This window comes from Paralichthys olivaceus, chromosome 6, assembly GCF_024713975.1.
Source record: "Paralichthys olivaceus isolate ysfri-2021 chromosome 6, ASM2471397v2, whole genome shotgun sequence".
Taxonomy (NCBI): Eukaryota; Metazoa; Chordata; class Actinopteri; order Pleuronectiformes; family Paralichthyidae; genus Paralichthys; species Paralichthys olivaceus.
In genome coordinates, this window is record NC_091098.1 from 19,990,548 (window position 1) to 20,009,508 (window position 18,961).

Genomic DNA, 18,961 nt, shown 5'->3' on the forward strand with positions numbered 1-18,961 from the left:
AATGACACGTGGCATCAAGCACAAAATAATATTTATTTCTCTCTCAACATACAGTCTGTGATTAGAGTGCAGCAGGGCAGGGTGGGGGTAATGCAGTGGGTCATACAGCAGGCAGAAGCAATCCCACACTGTTTAAATACAAGCCTTTGACAATCAGAGCGTATTCACCAGGGGGCAATGCTGTCCAGAGACAAGTGAGACAAGCGGAGTGGGAAGTGTCAAAGTGTGATTCTCCACTCGTCTTCTGTTCCTGCACCCAAAATGAATATGGCAACAATAGTTATTCCCTCCTCTGCTAACAAGTTCGCAGCCAGGGGGAGGTGGAACAAAATATATTTACCAGATACAAGTGACAGAGAACAGAAATCTCTTACTACTGGAAGTATTTCACCAAAGCAGAAGACTCTGCATAATATCCTATAAAAGTCCAATTCAAACCGAATTGATGGAATAATATACATCAAAGCATTCCCTCTAATCACCACCACCACCACCACCCTCGAACAGTCAAACAAACAAAATGTACAAATATAAACTACAAGAAAACTGTACAGTTCACAGCTTGGAAGGATTGGGGTGCTGAAACCTTTAAAATGTGTCGTGGAGATGTGAAGTTTTTCACCATAGCAACTGTATTGTTTAGCTTTGCTTTGTGGAACATGAAAAGTTGGCCATGCCATGCCACTTGTCAGTGATTTAAAAAAGTACAGGCGGTGAAACCCACAATATACAGAATAGGAAACACTTTAACATATGTTAGAATTAAGGGAGACTATCTGTTGTGCAAATCTCCCACATCAAGTATTTGAATTTTGCAATATATAACTGACAAAAAAATAAAAGGCTGTCATCAAAAGCAACCTGGGAAATCAACACATTACCAAGATTTCAACAAGGCAATAATAACACTGCATTGTGAGCATTTCTCTTTGTAAATTAAACTTTAGAAGTCTTGTATTTTTAAGTACCATGTGTGAATCGAATGCTAATCTTTACAGAGGAATCACCTCGGACTATAGCAGCCATCCAAAAAAATAATAATCAAGCTTTAAACATCAAATAAATTAAAACCATCAGACTTGACTGGTGATTGCACAGAACATTTTACATACAGTGTATGCTGAGTAGTAGGACAGCCAAGCTGAAAGGACATTTAGCAGTAGTGAATTCAGAGTTTGCTGGGTGATTTCTAGTATTTATATTTTGCCTGGTAATATCTGTCTCGCGCTTGTATTGTGTCTTTGTTCAACTTTTCAGCTTGCTCCTGTTGCACACATCAGAGATAAGGCTTGTGGCAAGGCCACCATCAAAGCTTTGTGGAGGGGTTAAATTGCACTTTTAAGCCTCAAGCCATCACATATTAACTGCTACATTCTGATCAGAACACTACCAGAGGCTATATACTGTAGAAAGAACTATGTCTAGTATAAATGGCTCAGGACACGGCCTTTCCTTTGAGCACAAGGCTACAACACTGTCTTTTCCAAAAAAGAAAGAAAAAAACAGGCCATGTCCAACTGAACCATTTGACCTGAAAGAGTGGATTTTGGCTTCTTGTGTAATTATTTTTTATCCTCTCATCTTCAACCATTTGTTTCTGCAAGGCAACGGTACGTCTCCCCACTATGGCATTCCATCGGTCACAGGGGTGGAAAGTAAACAAAAGTTAAAACATGACTTTATTACTTATGTAAGAGCATATACTGTGTTAATAGTGCAGTTCTACAAGGGCATTAATATGTAAACCAAAAACAAAAGTGTCTGTAATGCATTAAAAATAAGAAACTGCACTCAAGCTACCATCAATTAAAATAACCTGGATGCAGACATGCTTTGTTTCTAAGACGAAAATAAAAATAAAAATCAATGTTCAAGGCACTACATTCCTTCAAATATTTTCACTGTAAATACTGTCTTGTTACCATTTCTCACTCCACTGGGTTTTTTTGGATTCCAATGTAGTGTTTAAATTGTACATAACACAGAGAAAGGCAAAAATCAACGTGAAAACTGCAGTAACAAAGAAAAGAGTGAAATAGGTTTTCTTGACCAAAGACAAAATGTGTTGTATGGCTTAGTTCAGTAAAGACCAAAGCCAAAAAGCATTAGGTATTCAGACACACTTGACGAGTACTGTATATTATTCACACTTATTTACACATGCACGCGCACACACGCACTTTAAGTCCATATATACACCAATGAGCCACAACAATAAAACCTCTGACAGGTGAAGAAAAGGTTTTATGGTTTCCACACCAGGTGGGACACGTTAGGCAGCAGGTGAACAGTCAGTTCTTGAAAGTGATGTGTTGAAAGCAAACAACCCAAATTGAGCAACTCTGACGAGGGCCAGATTGTGAAAAGCAGACGGTCTTCTTAGGGTGATCCTAGTATGCAGTGGTTAGTTGTCATGGGCACCCAAGACTTACTGATGCATGTGTGAAGCGAGGGCAGGCTTGTGTGATCAAAGCTCACAGAAGAAAAACTGTTGCACAAATTGCTGCAAACAACAGCTATACTGGAAAGCTGTCGTAATAAATGTGTATGTGGCCACAGAACGGTCAGAGTGGTGACCCTGTCCATCAATGAAAAAGCCATCAGAACCGGAACATAGAGTAATGGTGAGGGAGGCCTGGTCTGATCTCATGTTTTCTTCATGTAGACGGTGCATTTGCATCTTTTAAGGAAATGTGAGTTGATGCTCTGGGTCAATGTTCTGCTGGGAAACCATGGGTTTGTGTGGGTGTTACTCTGACAAGTACCACCCGCCTTAACATTTTGGCAGACCAAGCTCACCCTTCATGGTGATGCTCCCTTATTGCATTGGCTTCTGACAGGGTTCAAATAGTTGTCTTGACTTTCAAATAACCCAGATGTCAATCCGATGCATCTGTCAAAGGATCTGATGTTAATGTCTTGGTGTCTGATGCCACAGGGATACCTTCAGAGGTTGTATGGAGCCCATGTCTCGACGGGTTGTTGTTGTTTTGATGGCACGAGGGGGACATGCATGATATTAAGCAAGTGGTATCAATGTTGTGGCTGATTGGCAGTATTTGTTGTATAAAGAACATTAACACTCCGTCATATTATTTACAAATTCAAATTATGTACAATTGTGGCTCTGGGGAAGCAGAAGAGAACAGAGGTGGACTATCCCGCACACACACACTGACAAGTTGTAGTTCATAGATTAGGTAGTCCTAGTGGTTTTTGGACAGGGGCCGTTTTCAGGGTTGTGCGTGATAAGAGGGAAGGTTTGGATCCCTGTGTTTGCCATCGTGTTATAGGGCATCATTCTTGCAGCACCGAGGAGACCTACAGGACCCACTGACCCTACAGGACTAGGCACACCGGGCCACTGCTGAGAGTAAAGAGGACCGGGAACCATCCCACCATAGGAGCCTGTGGGTAGGAGGTACCCAGGAGGGAGCATGGTTGCAGAGTTGGGAGCTAGACTTGTAGGCATACCAGGACCTAAAGCAGCAGTCAGGGGGCAGGAAAGAGGCAACTGGAACTTGCTGGTACCAACATGGCATTTCATCTGGAACAGAAGGGAATTCTTTCACATAACAGTGCATAGAGCACCTCTTAATTACATCAAATGTAATACGTCAAACTCCAACGATCTGCAATCATCTATCACTGAGTACACGTCTCCATTTCGGATACCTCATGTCCAGCTGCTCCTGTGGGGGGGTAAGATTTGCATTCCAGATCTCGTTGGCGTCTCTGTTGTTTGATTTGGTTCAGGGAGGGTCGTGGCTGATTGGCTGCCGCGACAGTCTCCTTCGTCCAGTCGTCTACCAGTTTGTGAAGATCATCGGTGAACGTGCCTCTCTTGTTGTTGCTGTTGTTGGTCTGGATCTGAGCGAGCCGTGTAATAGGCTGAGCAGATGGTGAGGGTGTGGCTGAGGTGAGTGGCGGCTGTGTCTGACTGGAGGCCGTCTGAGCTGCGGCGGTGCTGAGATTAGACCCTGAAAACACATAAAGGAGTTAAAAATCTGCTCCATCAAAAAAAATTTAAACTGAAATCAATTGGCTACTGTATGACATAATGTAATGCACTTTTGACAGAGTTACCCTCTAATATCACTATTCAGGACTGTTACACACATTTTGCCAAGATAGCAGCCAACTGATTGATGAATGACTTAGATGAATAACAATCTACAAATGAAATGTATGATATGCAAGCAATGACAAAATTCAGGAATTGAGACACACTGCCATGCAAAACCACCACCAACGTAAAAATAAGAGTAAGAGTACCAATATATATATATATATATATATTCAAGAAGGTCCAGCACATTTTCAAAACCATAAAGAGAAAATAAAAGTGCACACACAAACATATGAAGGATTGGAATTGTGAGGACAGAGGAAGAAAGACAGAGAGTAAGAAAGTAAATGAGATAGTTACTACTACTGCGCTCTTTGCCTAGACATAGTCGTTTCAGAGTGGACCCTATAAGAAGGTAAAACAGCACAAGACAGAAACAGTTAGGCCAGAACACACTGCACAGCACATGTGGACAAGCTGCTTCAAAAGGACATTCAGTTATTAAAACAACTGGGGAGAGAGAGAGGAGAGAGGAGGACGAGGGGTTTAAAAATCTGTGAGGAAGACTGGAAAAAAGAGCCTACGTGCTTTCTTTGGGCAATCATTGTAAAAGTTGACTATTGGAAAGTATACCTGTCAAGCTTAAGAAAGAGAACATGCTGTGTTGATGTTCGATCTTTGTTGATAGTGACCTTGTTGGCATGGAGACAGACTTTATGCTCCCTTGTAGTTAAACTTAATGACAAGGCTTTTTTTTTTTTTTATCAATATTGTAATGAACAGAAATCTGTCAAAGTGCAATCACTATCATCATAATTAGCTTTACAAATAAAGTGATATTTTAATTTGTAAGATTTAATGTGAGTCCATTAGTTGGCAGGGAGAGACCCTAACAGAGTAACTGATTCTAACAAAATGTAGCACTGGAGTAAAAGGAGATCCCTTCGCGATGTGAGAATGCCTGTGAAACAAAAACGTGAAGCAAAAAGAAATGAAACTTAAAACTGAAAGAGCACACACACACTAGAGGGGGTTCGTCAGAGTCGGCACTTGTCAGAAACATGCAGGTAACTCAGGAGAGGTGGAAGAAGAAAAAAAAAAGTAGTAATATTGATGATACAGCCCTTCATGTGGCGGAGCAAGTCTCCATCAGTGCCCTGCCTGGCGCCTGCACCATGCACGTCTTCTCCCTCCAAACATGAGGGACAGAGAGCACTCTCCTCTACCACAGCAAAGGGCCCTGCTTATCAGGGAAGGGCTGATTTCTTGGGGGGGGGCTCTTTGTGTTAGTGTGCACAAGACTGCTGACTTGGGCAAAGTGCCCTGACTTGGGATATGCCTTTGAAATTAACAGTGGATGGAAACACACAACAAATAAACAGGGTTTAAAGGCTTTGGCTCTCTCTCTCTCTCTCTCTCTCTCTCTCTCTCTCTCTCTCTCTCACACATACATATACAAACACACTTGTCTTGTTCTAACTGTGGGGTCGTTTCCTAGCCTCTAACCCTAAACTAACATTACATTAACATTACAACTGAATGACAATGTCATTCCAATGGATCGATTAACACTTATCTTAAATATATTTCTGTTATCATGAATTTTATGTTGCCATTTATCATTACTCTTATTGATCATTATTTATTATAAACTGTCAAATTAACATCCTTCATTTTTTAAATTTAACTGCAAGATAAGACGATTTGAAGGTCAGGAGAATGTTTAAGAACTAAAATCCTGCTTCTCTGCCTGTGTCTTCTAAACCATCCCCAAATTAATTCTTTTAGCAACTTATTTATTTTTTCTTGGTGGTGGGATTTTTACAAATCAATTGTTGTTGTGATAAGTTGTAAAGTTTTTTTAACACTAATGATCCCCCTTTAGTTTTCAAACCACAAGACCCCCCTCCCCCTGTCCACACACACACACACACGCACGCACACATACGTCCATACAGGCACACCGTCTTGTTTCAGATCTGACCTCAGGCCCATGTTTGGAGAGGACTAGCCATTCACAAGCTCAGTATGTCTGTGGTGCCAGAAGCACTGCACAAAGCATTTGTATGATGGGGAGGGGGCATCGTACCCCAAATGAATGGTTATAAGTGTAATCGTGGTTCTGTGAATTGTGAATAATTGCCAGAGGAAATTGTGTGTAAAGATAAATATCTACAATTATTAAGTGTTAAAGGCCACACATTAAGATTAAAGAGGCGTGCACACCCTGGAAATATTTCCTTTTCAATCTCCAAACCAAGACACTGGATGGTGGGTCTATTGGATCAATTAAAAATTTTAGGAGCAAATTTTTTCGTATTCATTACATTCTGAGAAGATACAGTACTTACCACCTTGAGGACTAATATCAAAATCATAATGAACGACTATCACTCACAGAACAGTGTGTGTTGATAAAACAACCACTGCTTAATGAGAACACAAGTTTATACTCAGGTTGTACTAAAGCACAAATGTAACGTATCATATTTCTTTTTCCTGCACAACTATTAAAAAGTCTATTAAGCCATCAGACCAGTAGGTGAAAACACTCTAGGAATTACTCTGAACAATATATTCAGCGATCCATTCAGAAAGCCACTGCTACTAGGACACACCATCTTATTTCAGCAGATACAAATCAACAGCAGGTATAGTTGTCATCTCAACATGAGATCTGTCTACATAAAGCACACTGAAGTCCTCCTGCATCTGTGCTGCAGAGATAAGGGATCATAGAAAGGTAGCATGGAGTAGTGGGGATTTTATTTATCTGCATATTTTGAGAATGTCTTACTTTCATGAACCATCAGCCACTTTGCCTTTTGTGATAGTACTGCAGGAATCATAAAGTTAGACAATTATAAATTCTTGATATAGAGGCTACAATCAAATTCACATTGTTGAAAGATAAATTATATCAGAGGGTGATTCATTTATCGCTCTGGTGGTATCCTTTCATTATCCTAAATTTTAAAAAAGAAACCTGAAAGCCAGATTTTAAATCAGGGTTTGAGAAAGTAATGAGTCACAGAAACAGTTACTTCTGTGTCACCTCGATGTCATTGACAATGCTGATTTTTAGCTTTAAGATTATAAAAGTGGTCATATTTGATGAGCTCTTCTCTTGAAAACGATAAACAAACCTGGGATCCAACAGAATCATTTTCTAACCTAAGGTGTCCACAAACATTTCTGCATTGGTTTATAACGCGAGCATTGAATCAGAGGATAATTACAAGTCAAAACACAAGCTCCACATAAATATAACCCGTTTCACTGATCGCTTGGAGGAAAGGAAACATTTTCTGGTTGCACAAACCTTTTAGTGTGCCTATGTTTTACAGAATCAAGCGACTTTGTTATGAGTTTATCATACCAAAAATCAAGTGCATGTGATGGATATCCTCTGGCTGTCAAAAGAAATGATAAAGAACACAAGGTTGTTGAGGGAAAGGGCAGGTGGTAGGGATGAAAGATGGGTGATGAATATCAGATGAGGATAGAGGAGTGATGGGATTATATGTCACAAAAAACATTGTTAATAGAGAGAGAGGTAGGTTAATAAAGAGATGGAAATGAGTGAGGGGAAATAGAAAAGAACAAATACAAACAGATGGACAGAGACACAGGTCCACTGAGGAATCTAGTGCGTGGTTTGCTACTAGATTTATAGGTGACTCTCTCTGACGTTTGGTGGTAAACCGTCCAGCCTGTAAAAATGAATATAAGAGGGAAGAAGAGAAGAAACAAGAGAGACACTTTGTAAAAGTGCACAGAGACTGCGATGTGAAACCCCCACCATCAAAAGAACCAGCAAAGGATACTAAGGAGTGTGTGCAGGGGATACCAATATTACATCAGGTGATTAATAAAACTGTATCTGATTTAATTCAAACTGATTATGAGCAATATCAGGGGAACCAGAGAGAAAAACATACCATCAGCTAAAGGTACTGTGTATTGTGTATATATTTTTTTGCTGGTCTATTTGCATACTGTGTATTTAATGTGGTCATAGAACAATTTGCAACATCTATCCATAGTAGTACTTCTAGCATAAAACCAAAAAAATACTCTTTTATTTGAGAGATTGAAATGTGATGACACATTTTACTAAAAGAAAAATGTTAATATGAAATAATAAATAATTAAAATAAATCTGCCAGTTACACAAGAAACAGAAAGTTCTGGCACTGGTTTCAAAAGTTTAACGGAAGCACAGATTTGACAAAACAAAATCTCACAAAGCTGCAGAGTTGTTGAACATCTTCAGATCAACTAGCTTGTGATGTATTGAGTTAAACAAAAAAGAATAAAGAAAACAAGTCCCACTTTCCTCAATCCAACAGATGCTAGCCACCCTAAGTAGATCTAATCATTTATATGTCAAACATTTGGCTTTTATGTCAGTGAAAAGTTTACAGTTTATTTAAAATGACGCAGATCTGTTTGTGTCTGTGATCCTTCAAGGTGTAAGTCTTTGGATCCATGTTGTCAATTGATCATCTTGACAACATAAACAATTTTAAGAATTTCCCTTCAACCTTTATGGCTGTGTGGTAGATAGCATGACCCATCCACACGCACAAGCATGCAGATTAATTTATAATGTGTACCTTGGCCAGGGCCTGCTTGAGGGGCCATTCCATCACCATGTAGACCAGCGTAGATGTTGTCTGAGGAGAACGAGCCCTTCAAGGAACAGGGTTGCTGTGTGTGAACCTGCTCTGGGGCAGTATGGGGATGACTGCTGGAGCCGGAGCTGCCGCTGGAGTGGGCAGAGCCATCGGACAGAATTGAACTTTTAGCCGGGGAGCTGGAGGAACTGGCACCGCTCTCACCTGGGAAAAGAAACAAGCATGACTCAGAATGAATCACTCTGTGAATCACACACCTACAGTTTTCTGAGCCTGACGCCATCACTGTGTTTACCACAGTGCAAAAAGAAAAATGCTTGCTTCAGACTGAAACACTAGTCACACAACCACCCCCACCACACACACCTTTCCTCTCAATGGTGGCGTTAAGATTGTTTTTGAGTTGCTGCACCATCGGATTGAGCAGTTTTCCAGCCTTCAGCTTGTGTTTGCTGGCCCTACGCCTGCGGCCACTTGGGGGTGCTGCATGAAGTAAACCGACGTTGGGAGGTAGAGTTTTGCCCAGCTCCTTGTACAGATGCTCAATCTCACCCCTCTGGAATGCCTGCAGCTCAGAGATCTCCTTCATGTGTCTGGTGAGAAAGTTACAGGGGGAGATCAGACATAAATGAGCTTGAAAGGCCACTGAGAGACTGCTTTTCAGTTTCATGGTCTTTTTTCAAGATCCCTCTTGTAATTTACTCTCTGTTAAATCCTTGATTGCAGAGATGATACCTATGTCAAGAGACATTCCCTCCTGATTTTTGTGTTGGATTAGTGATTAAATTTAAAACCTCGACAAACCTCATCGTCATAGCATGTGGGTTCTAGGCAGTCATTAATGTCACTGAAAATATTGAGTGGTCACATGGTGCCAAAAAATACTGGGGATTTGGGTTCATTATGTTATCAATTGATCCTCAAACAATCCTCCTCGCAACTGTGTAATTTAAATCTGTCCATTTCATTCCTCATCATTAGTAAACACCTTGATTTTTTATTTTATTATAAACCATTAATTTTGGATTTCTCTGCCCCTAGCACAGAAAAACTCTGCATAAAAAACAAATATTGCATAGTGATGAAGATCAATGAGGAAGTTAAGGCTCAAAATGAAAAAAACTGTGCAGCTTTGGATGAGTGCATGTGTGGAAGTTGCTTTACTTTTCTCTTAGTTTTTGTAGCTCCTTCTTCATATCTGCATCCTCAAACTCTGAGTCGTTGTCACTGCTGATGTAAGAGGAGTGGGCATGTCCTGCTGAAGGCGAGGGCACATGACCATTCATTGCCACAGGCTGTCGGCTTGGTGAATCGGAGCTCTGCTCACTTTTGCTCCGACCAGTGCGCCGTAGGAAGGCCACTGCCCTCTTCATGAGGTCACTACCACTGTGCTCAGACAGGGCATGAGCTGGGGGAGCGGGGTGGGCCGGAGGGAGAGCTATGCTGCTGCTGTCCTCATCTGCTGAGTCAGAGTAGAGGTGGTGGTGGTAGTTGTTATGCATAGGACTGTCAATGGTCTGGGCCCGGGGAATATGGTGCGGGGTGACATCAGGACTGGAGGTGGCTCTGTAGAGGTTTGGTGGGGCAGAGTAGCGGTTACTACCGTGGGTTTTGGATGTTCCTGCTTTCTCCTCATCGGCTGCAGCTGCCACAGACGATCTGCCAGCAGCCACACAAACCTTCTCTGTCCTGCCTTTTACATTGGTCTGACTGTGAGACCCTCCAGAACCACTTGAGGGTGCTGTAGAACTGCAGGTGCTGCAGCTTGTCTTACTTTTCTCTAAACGACAAACAACATCTGGACAAGTGGGGATGATCTGGAAAGAAGAGCATCTCACATTCATAACAAAATCAAGGTCCATTTACATCATAAACGAGTACACTTGACAAGCAAAGGCCTGGAATATAATCTTATTTGGTCAAATATAATTTTTGTTGAGTGGAAGAAGAAATTGGGTTCTTACTTGAAAACGGCTTTTGGATCTGTATGAAGTGGAGCTGACAGTTGCATCTCTTCCTTTCAAAACCCTGTTAGCTAAAGGAGCAGAAAGGAGAATTTCTTGTAAAAACAATTTAAAAAGAGAACTGATTAATGTGATATAGACATTACATAAATCATTTTACCTACCTGCCACTGCAGAGTCACTTAGTGCACCCACACTATCTGTGCGCTCCAGAATCTGAGGCTAAGAGAGAAAGAGAGAAGGATGTGTGTGGGAGCTTGGAATAATGTGAATAATTGCAAACAGAAAGTCACTACATGTGCTAGATCAGCATGATGAGGCTATGCAGTAACTTCTCCTGACATCAGTTTTGTCTTAGTGAGTCTAACCTTGGTTTAAAATGAAGCTGCCAGAGGAAGAGATCATGAAACATTATTGTACTCACAGCAGTAATTTTCAGTACATACACAATAATAGTCTTAGCCAGTAGTCAAATCAATAACAGTGCAGGTAAACAATTCAATGATGATTCCATTAACTTAGCTCCTAACAAACATCTGCACACATTTTTAACTTTCAAACATAAACTCACTCTCTCTCTTACATACACAAAACACAAAGTGTATTTTACCAGTGGGTCCCCCTTCTTCTTTGCAAGTCCTCCCTCAGTGCTCTGGCCATCCGAGACTGGCGGGGTGATGACTCCTTCTGTGCTGGAGGCCTGGGGGTCAGATGTCGTACTTGAAGGCTGGGAGGGAGCATGCTCCTGGTACAACAGGTTTCTCAGCTTCTCATCCAGAGTCTTGATGGTGCGGTCAACAAACTCCACCCTGCGTGGTCCCTCACTGTCTGACTCGCCTGGCCCCCCACTTGCTGGCTGCTGCTGGCTTGATGACTGGGAGTTCTGGGAGGTCTGATGTGCTGGACTCTGGGGCTGGGAGGTTACTGTCCCAGGCTGCATGGGCGTGGCATAGGGTTGCTGCAGGACCACAGACTGATGGGAGGTGAGCTGAGGAGGTAGCTCTCCAGACGGACTGGCCTTCTCAGTGGGCTGATTAGTCTGAGAAGAAGCCAAACCTCCAGCTGCTCCTTTATCAGTGGCATTCACATCCAAAGAGACAGGTGGCACAATAGCACAGCATGGCATGTCCGTCACCAAAGAGACAGCAGAGATGCAAGGTTCTACTGCAGGAAGGGAGTTTTGATGTCTGACACCAGCAGCAGCAATGGGATGTTTATTTACACAGGGCTGAGTCTGCTGGACCCGAGCTTTGCCAATGTTTTGGTCTGGAGTTTGTTCTGAGCTCTGAGCAGCAGGGGGCAGAGAGGGGGAGGAGGAGGGCGGGTTTTGAGCAGATAAAGATGCGACCGGGGTAGTCACTGCAGTTGTGTTGCACTTGGGCCTGACTGATGATGAAGCAGAGTTTTCAGCCTCTGAAGAAAGAAAAAGAGGAGAGTTAATTAGAGGGAAACAGATTGGGAGTTAAACAGCCAAGACTGTGAAGAAGAGGGTCTAAGTCCTGTGAGTGCCAGAGTGTTATATCACGGCTTGTCTTCCCCCATCAGGATCTGTCAGCTGGAGTATAAATCCTGCCCTTCTACCACTGCAGAAGCACTCTTATATAACTGACCCCACCGGTATAACTGCACTGGCGCACACTTGAATGCATGTGCAGCGCTTCAGTATGGAGAGCAGCAAGTGAGACACAAATGACTCAGTTCATTCTATAGGAAATATGATTCTAGCAAAAAAGGCAAACCCTCATATTAAAGAATTTGGTCTGATAAGCAGTAAATAATATGTTGCAGACCGTGGGCTGTAGTGACGTGAGATGTAGTCTTCTTATTGTCTGGCATGGGTGTCTCAGCTACAGGGCAGATGATAAACCAGCGCTTCCCAGTATGGAGGACTGTCAAGGAGAGAGAGAATGAAAGTCTCATTATAATTATAAAATCACTCCAGTAGATGAGCTAAATTTACTGACTGACGATTCAAAGAAAACTTACAGAGAATGAAACAATCCAAACTGATTTTCATTCATTCAATCATTCATATTCTAATGTCAAACCATAAAAGCCTTCTTAAATGTAAATATCTATAAATGTACAGGAAACCACTGACTAGAACTGAAACATGTGCATGGATGAATACGAGTTTCTGGGGATCAAAGTCTTACCGTTTTGTTGGTACACCAGCTGTGGGGTGCTGGGCGCTGATGCCTTCAATTCCAAAAGAACAAGAAGGATTACTTTACAGAGTTGATGCATGTGCATTAATTTAATAAACATGTGATGAGTTTACTCAAGTAGCCAGAGAGAGGTGAACTTCAGACATAAATTCAGTTAGAAACAAATTTCACATCAGCAAAAATTGTATTTTTGGCATCTCTTGTTGGCAGCGTTGCAGTCAAAGTCATCTTGAGAGTCTGTAGGGAGTCATCTTGAGAGTCTGTAGGGAGTCATCTTGAGAGTGCTGACAGGATGATGTATCCGAGGAGGAGTCCCTCATAGACAAATTACACCATTACAACTACTAACTATCAGCGCTTCCTTTCTCACCTCTGTTCCTAGTGTGTCAGTTCCTTCGCTCTGTTTGGGACTGCCTCCCTGGTCAGAGTTCCTCTCACCCTCTGTGTCCTCACTCAGCATGTCCTCAGCTTTGTCCACAATGTCCTTCATCTGTTCAATGAATACCTCTTTTTCCATAGGTAAAATGAAATCGTTCTCCACCTGAGAGTAAGGACAGAGAAAAGACAACAGGTAGTAGAAATGTTCTATCTCAACAAGCAATAGCTAAATGAAACCGTGGTCATGGCTGCGCCAGGATCAACAGATGCATGTTTTAGTGACTATAAAGAGTAAAATAAATAAAATGATTGAAATTCCACATATATTCTCTTAATGTAGTTTAATGCCAACATAAAGCAAAACTAGTCTCAAGTTGAATGAAATATTTATAATTCTAACCATTTTCTTATCAAGCTTCACAAGCAGAGATTTGCCTTGGACCAACTATCTTATCCACAACGAGTTAGTGGATATGGAGTTAGCATTTATGTTATAAAATATTCATATGTCTATAAATATGAGCCCAATGTGAACTGGTTGAGGTTGGAGGAGAGAGAAAGAGCAAGACAGAAACATTGAGATTCTTTGCTGCATTGCAGCTGGAAATAGCACCACGCAGACTTCCAGTGTTTCAGAGATAGGAGAAAACTTCCAGGGCAACGCACAACTTACAGACACTACTGACTGAACTGACAGACACTCCTGCATACCATGTATGTGGCAATCTCCTCCGGTGCATCTCCGTCCAGGTCAAACTTGAATGTGACCATCTTATGGTTGTGAGTTTCCAACTGACACTCCACCATCTTATCCCCAGTGTTACACACCTGCAGGAAGAACGGACAAATAAATACATTATCTTTTATTTCTTGCATAGGCTTTAAGTAATATGTTCCTTATTGTGATATATTTATATATATACTCACATTGAGCATGCTGAGTTTTGGCCTGCTTGTTTTCTCTTGACGAGAACGAGTCCTTGTGGACCTGCGATGGTGTTTGCGGACTTTCCCTTCACCTTTGCCTCCATGTGTCCCCTCATAACCGTCACTCATCTCCTTCCCTGACGTGGCGTCAGAGTTGACACTTAATTGGGGAAGAAAAGGCAATGACATTAGTTTAAGTGCTACTTTAATTATTATCTGAATAGCCAACACAAAGCTTTACTATTTTGGGAAGCTATTGCTATAATCTACCTGTATGTTAGAAACTAACAAATAGCAGATATGTGCATATTGTCTTATCAGTGTACCAACAACAGAAGCTGGATAGACAAAGAGAAATACAGTAAATAAGTTGTGTGATGAATAAAACATGTTATCTAAGTGAAATTTTGGACTGGTGGAAAAAAAGGGGGCTTCCCGTCTTGAACTTCTCTCAATACAGAGCTTAAAACAATGACATTAGTGCCATCAGACTTCAGGAGGAAGAGGTAGCTGGTTTAACATCACTTGTAATGTTTGTTGGAACACTCTCAATGTTTTCTGAAGATAAACAATGTCTCTGCCACAGGAAGTTTAAACTACAGCAACAATAGTGTGGCAAACCAGTGTCAGGCTCCGCGAGAACATGTCTGTTTACAAGTGTTACAGAGTATTGGTGTGGCTACTGTAACAGTGTAAACAAAAACTTCCACATTTTCAAATAAGTAAGACCACATGTATTATTGAAAGAATGTAGGTCAGTGCCTCGAACAAAATTTCCATCGAGAGATTAATGTCCATTTGACATATTAGATTGCGCTTATCAGATAGGTATTTATTATAAGTGCAATCATTGACTTGTCAACTACAAAAATAAGTACCTGTCATAGCTCTGTCCTGCAGTGTGTTTCTCTGTGGTTTGATCCTGAAACAAAAAAACCAGAGAGAGCAGAAGAGAATAACATGAATTTGTTTTTTTTTTTAAAGGAATTTTACTGATTGTGAAGAAAGAGAAAGTACAGTGATGTTGTATGCGAGTGTACTGGTATTTTTTAAAAGCGATGTGGGCAGAGAAAGAAATAAGTTGTGAAATAAGTGAGTCATGTCTCCATACCTCCGTGTTGGTCTCTGCTGCTCCTGTTAGAGAACCGAGAGGTTTCTGCTGAGTCACACTGGAGCTGGCAGACCCAGATGATGCTTGCTGAGAGTCTGAGGGCTGCAGCACAGGAATTTGGCTCTGAACCTGACTCTGGGCCTGCAAGGCCAGCTGGAATGAGTTGCTGTTGTCCAGATTGGCAACAGTGGTGGCTGCGCCTGGATCAGTCCCATTATAGAGAGGTGGGGAGAAAAGTGCAGGCTGCACTGGCTGAGCAGAGGGGACAAGCTCAGGATGGCTGACCTGGGCCTGCTGGGGACAAACAAGATTACACATCGCCATCATCATTATTACAAGTATTACATCTAAGATAATGAATCCTTGTTGTTCCTATGTATTCAGCTGTTATGTGTTTATTTATTTATTTTTTTTTACAAGATTTCTTCTTTTTTTCCTGCACCATTTAACCTAATCGACATATAAAGGCTTATTATCCTTCAGCTACAGAACAACAACACAGCTATGAGCAAACAAAGCTCTAAAACAATGTGACAAAGATTAGTCAAAGGCTCACTTAAGTAAAACCACCCTTAACACACATGAACACTCAAAACTCCAGTTCACACCTTCTTGGTAAACATCAGCACTCCATAGCACCCATTATAATTACCTGTATCAGAGGCTGAGTGCTGCCATTTGTGGGAAGGTGTGTGTTTTGGGAAGGGGAAATGTGCATGTGTATGGGATGGGTGTTTAATGTAGATATAAGTGCAGGTTGTGAATGAGGAGCTTCATATCTAACACTCTGCTTCAGAGCAGTGTTGGGCTGGTGCTGTAGGGATGTGGGTTCCATCTTACCCAGCCCAGTTGAGGGGGAAGGTATGAGGGACACTGGGATGGGTGAGACTAATGAATTTTCAATGTGTAAAGGGGAGAGAGGGGAGACAGAGGGGGTCATTGGAAGAGTCTGTCTGGGAGAAAGAAAGATGTGATTCAGAGAAGAGGTGGTTGAAGGGTGAGGAGCAGTGTAGGGGTAAGGATAGGAGGATTCACAGTCAGTCAAAGCTGTCATCACCTGGACAGTGGGATACTGTGAAGGAAACTGAAGGGAAAAGAATAAGGAAGAAACAGAGGGAAATCAAATACTCTAAAGAATAATGTTCAAACAAATATAGGAGGAGGACACAAGATACATTTCTTCAAGTCAATGCTGTTACTGATCTTTAATACAATGTAAGAAATGACTGAGTATAAACAAACAATACCTGGGGTTGGTGTGTTGGTGGTAGAGAAGTTGATATCTGCAAAGGTTGGAACTGTTGATGGACAGTAGCCTGAGCCATTGGCTGCTGAGGGGGAAGTGCCTGGGTCAGCATACTGGAAGGGAACTGGCCCTGTCCGTCTTGTCCAAGCTGGGATATGCTCTGTCCAGCAGGTATATTCTACAGATGAAAAGGAAGAGAAAAAGAGAGAGAAGTGGTTCAGTTATGACAAGGATTCCAATTTGACCTCTCTGTTTGGAAACCTGCATTTCCTCCTATTGATTCCAGAATAATTCATACTTTCCTTTCTCTAAGCAAAGTAAGACTAGGAAGGCTGGCGGATACAGCAGCTAAAACCACTGTTATTGTTTTCATTACTGCTTACATTATCTCTCTGTTGGCTCCTGTCCGAGGAAACTCCTGTTTATTGAGCTGTTCCCCATTCAACTACTGTCCACCAACACAGCTGCTTCCAATTTGGCTGCACCAAATCAAACCCAGGGACCATAATATAAGTAGGAGCAAAACTAATAACAGCACTGCCACAAATGTTCCCTTGTTGAGGTGCAGCACTTTCTGTCCCTCCCACAGTGAGTCCCAGAGTGACAAAATGCATTGAGACAAAGGCATTCTACCTGATTCAGGAAAGCAGCGATGCAAAGATAGGGTTGAAACTGATGAAAAATGAAAACAGGGCGAGTCAGAGGAGGAGAAACAAACATAAAATTCAAAACTGGGGCACAGTGAATGCCGCTAAGCTTTAATGCACCGCTTCTACTCTCACCTGTTGAGAAATATGTGCAGCCTGGCCATGCTGGGATGAGGCAGGAAGGCTCTGAGGAGTCACGATCTGAGTAGCCCCTCCATAGGTCTGTGATGCAGCAGTGGGCTGTGCAGATTGGTACTGGCTCTGAGCTGGAGCAGACTGTTGGTGCAGAACATTGAGAGCAGAGTGTGCAAAGCTCTGAGAGGCAGCATCAGGTGGACCTGCAGCAGGGTAACTCTGATGTGAGGCCGAAACCTGCACAGCTGAGGTTGAAGTGAGATGAGGCTGAGAGGCTGGGGTCTGAACCTGTTGGACAGTAGACTGGGACACCTCCTGGCTTTGATGTGGAATTGCTGTGTGCATGGCTTTCTGCTGTAGAGCTGGGGTGTGCAATTGCTGCTGACTGGGACAGTGAAAACCACTAGGTGGTTGTGCAATTTGTTGGTGTAGGGGATGCACAGTATCTTGGTGAAGCTGGAGCTGAGGTTGAATATAAGCCTGTCCACCATTCTGTGTTTGTATGCTAGACTGAGTGTTTTGTGGTAAGGGCTGTTTGTGCTCTTGCTGAACAGGGATCTGTTGGTTGTAAAGTGCTGGTGTGGAGGAGCTCTGACAAGGTTGCTGACTTGGCAGTTTGACTGCAGCTTGGACATGCTGCAGTGTGCTGGGAGCTTGAGCAGGATGACACTGGGCTGCAATAGCTGCACCTACAGATGCAAGAGGCTGATGTGCTGGCAGGGCGGCTGCTGCGGCTGCTGATGCTGTAGTCTGTTGCTGAACCGGAGGTGGATATCCTGGTGTAGACTGAGCCTGTTGTTGAGAGGGAGCCACACAGTTCTGACATGTTTGTTGGACTTGCAAAGAAAAAGCTGCTGTTGCCGCTGGCTGTTGGTAGCCTGCTGCTTGGTGACTCTGTGGCACAGATGACGCTGAAATACGTGCTGCAGCTTGGGTCTGTTGCACACTTGGAGGTGGATAGCCAGCAGCGTTGCCTGCATGCTGGATGTTGACTGAACATTGACCGGCTGGAGCTGGTGTAGCAGCACTAGGTGGACCAGCATATGGAGCAGCAGGGTAACTGTGTCCAGGCTGGAGGTACTGCAGTGGTGTGGTCATTGCTGTGCTGGAAGAAGGCAGGCCTTGGACAGAATGTTGATTCTGTTGCCCTGCAGAACTAGGCTAAGAAAAACAAAGGGGAGAAATTAAAGTTAGTTAAATGAATGCAAGTATAACGAGAGGATAAGGGATAAAAATAGGTTAATGAAACATCTGTTACAACAATGAGCAGGCTGTGACAGGTGTGAGATAAAATAAGGACCCAAGGGAGGAAAAGCAGACTGATAGGAGGGAGATCAGACAGTAACCGCTTCTTCAATCAGAGGCCATCTATTCAAGGCAAGCTAAGGAAAAAGATAGCTGTAGCATTCAGCCAGTAAAGCAGAAAGGGAAAAATATAAAAATCTAGAAAGGGGTCTGTTAGGGTAAATCAGCAGAAACGATGCCTGTTAGAGATTATGCCACGGTCCTCCGACATGATCAAGCTTATGATTTTTAAGATGGTCAGCTCTTTAGGCCTAGGCAGGCAGCGAAACTCAGACAGTGGACAGAAGATCAGACCAGCTCCATGCAGAATGGTCCTTCTTGCAGGGAGAAATCAGTTAAGCAGGTGTTGGCTCCGTATGGGATACCAAAGT

At 42.5% G+C, this 18,961-nt stretch overlaps 1 protein-coding gene across 13 annotated transcripts in view; it reads right to left on the reverse strand.

The window, feature by feature from the left end:
- Window positions 1-14: 14 nt before the first annotated feature.
- Window positions 15-18,961, reverse strand: part of LOC109635176 (serine/threonine-protein kinase WNK2-like) — a 39,543-nt gene continuing 20,596 nt past the window's right edge. For 4 of the 13 annotated variants that reach the window (XM_069526614.1, XM_069526612.1, XM_069526624.1 and 1 more), the window contains 21 exons: window positions 17,286-18,446; window positions 17,137-17,175; window positions 16,505-16,681; window positions 15,910-16,341; window positions 15,258-15,551; window positions 15,025-15,068; window positions 14,147-14,306; window positions 13,931-14,047; window positions 13,212-13,382; window positions 12,830-12,872; window positions 12,464-12,562; window positions 11,284-12,086; window positions 10,838-10,895; window positions 10,674-10,744; window positions 9,874-10,526; window positions 9,076-9,302; window positions 8,689-8,913; window positions 7,684-7,782; window positions 4,430-4,474; window positions 3,676-3,980; window positions 15-3,547 (listed from right to left, as the gene is read on the reverse strand). In XM_069526614.1, coding sequence (XP_069382715.1) covers window positions 3,197-3,547; window positions 3,676-3,980; window positions 4,430-4,474; window positions 7,684-7,782; window positions 8,689-8,913; window positions 9,076-9,302; window positions 9,874-10,526; window positions 10,674-10,744; window positions 10,838-10,895; window positions 11,284-12,086; window positions 12,464-12,562; window positions 12,830-12,872; window positions 13,212-13,382; window positions 13,931-14,047; window positions 14,147-14,306; window positions 15,025-15,068; window positions 15,258-15,551; window positions 15,910-16,341; window positions 16,505-16,681; window positions 17,137-17,175; window positions 17,286-18,446 — 5,574 coding nt within the window. In that variant the 3' untranslated portion in view covers window positions 15-3,196. The remainder of the gene's footprint in view (window positions 3,548-3,675; window positions 3,981-4,429; window positions 4,475-7,683; window positions 7,783-8,688; window positions 8,914-9,075; window positions 9,303-9,873; window positions 10,527-10,673; window positions 10,745-10,837; window positions 10,896-11,283; window positions 12,087-12,463; window positions 12,563-12,829; window positions 12,873-13,211; window positions 13,383-13,930; window positions 14,048-14,146; window positions 14,307-15,024; window positions 15,069-15,257; window positions 15,552-15,909; window positions 16,342-16,504; window positions 16,682-17,136; window positions 17,176-17,285; window positions 18,447-18,961) is intronic. The other 9 variants (XM_069526613.1, XM_069526620.1, XM_069526619.1 and 6 more) reach the window with 9 other exon arrangements.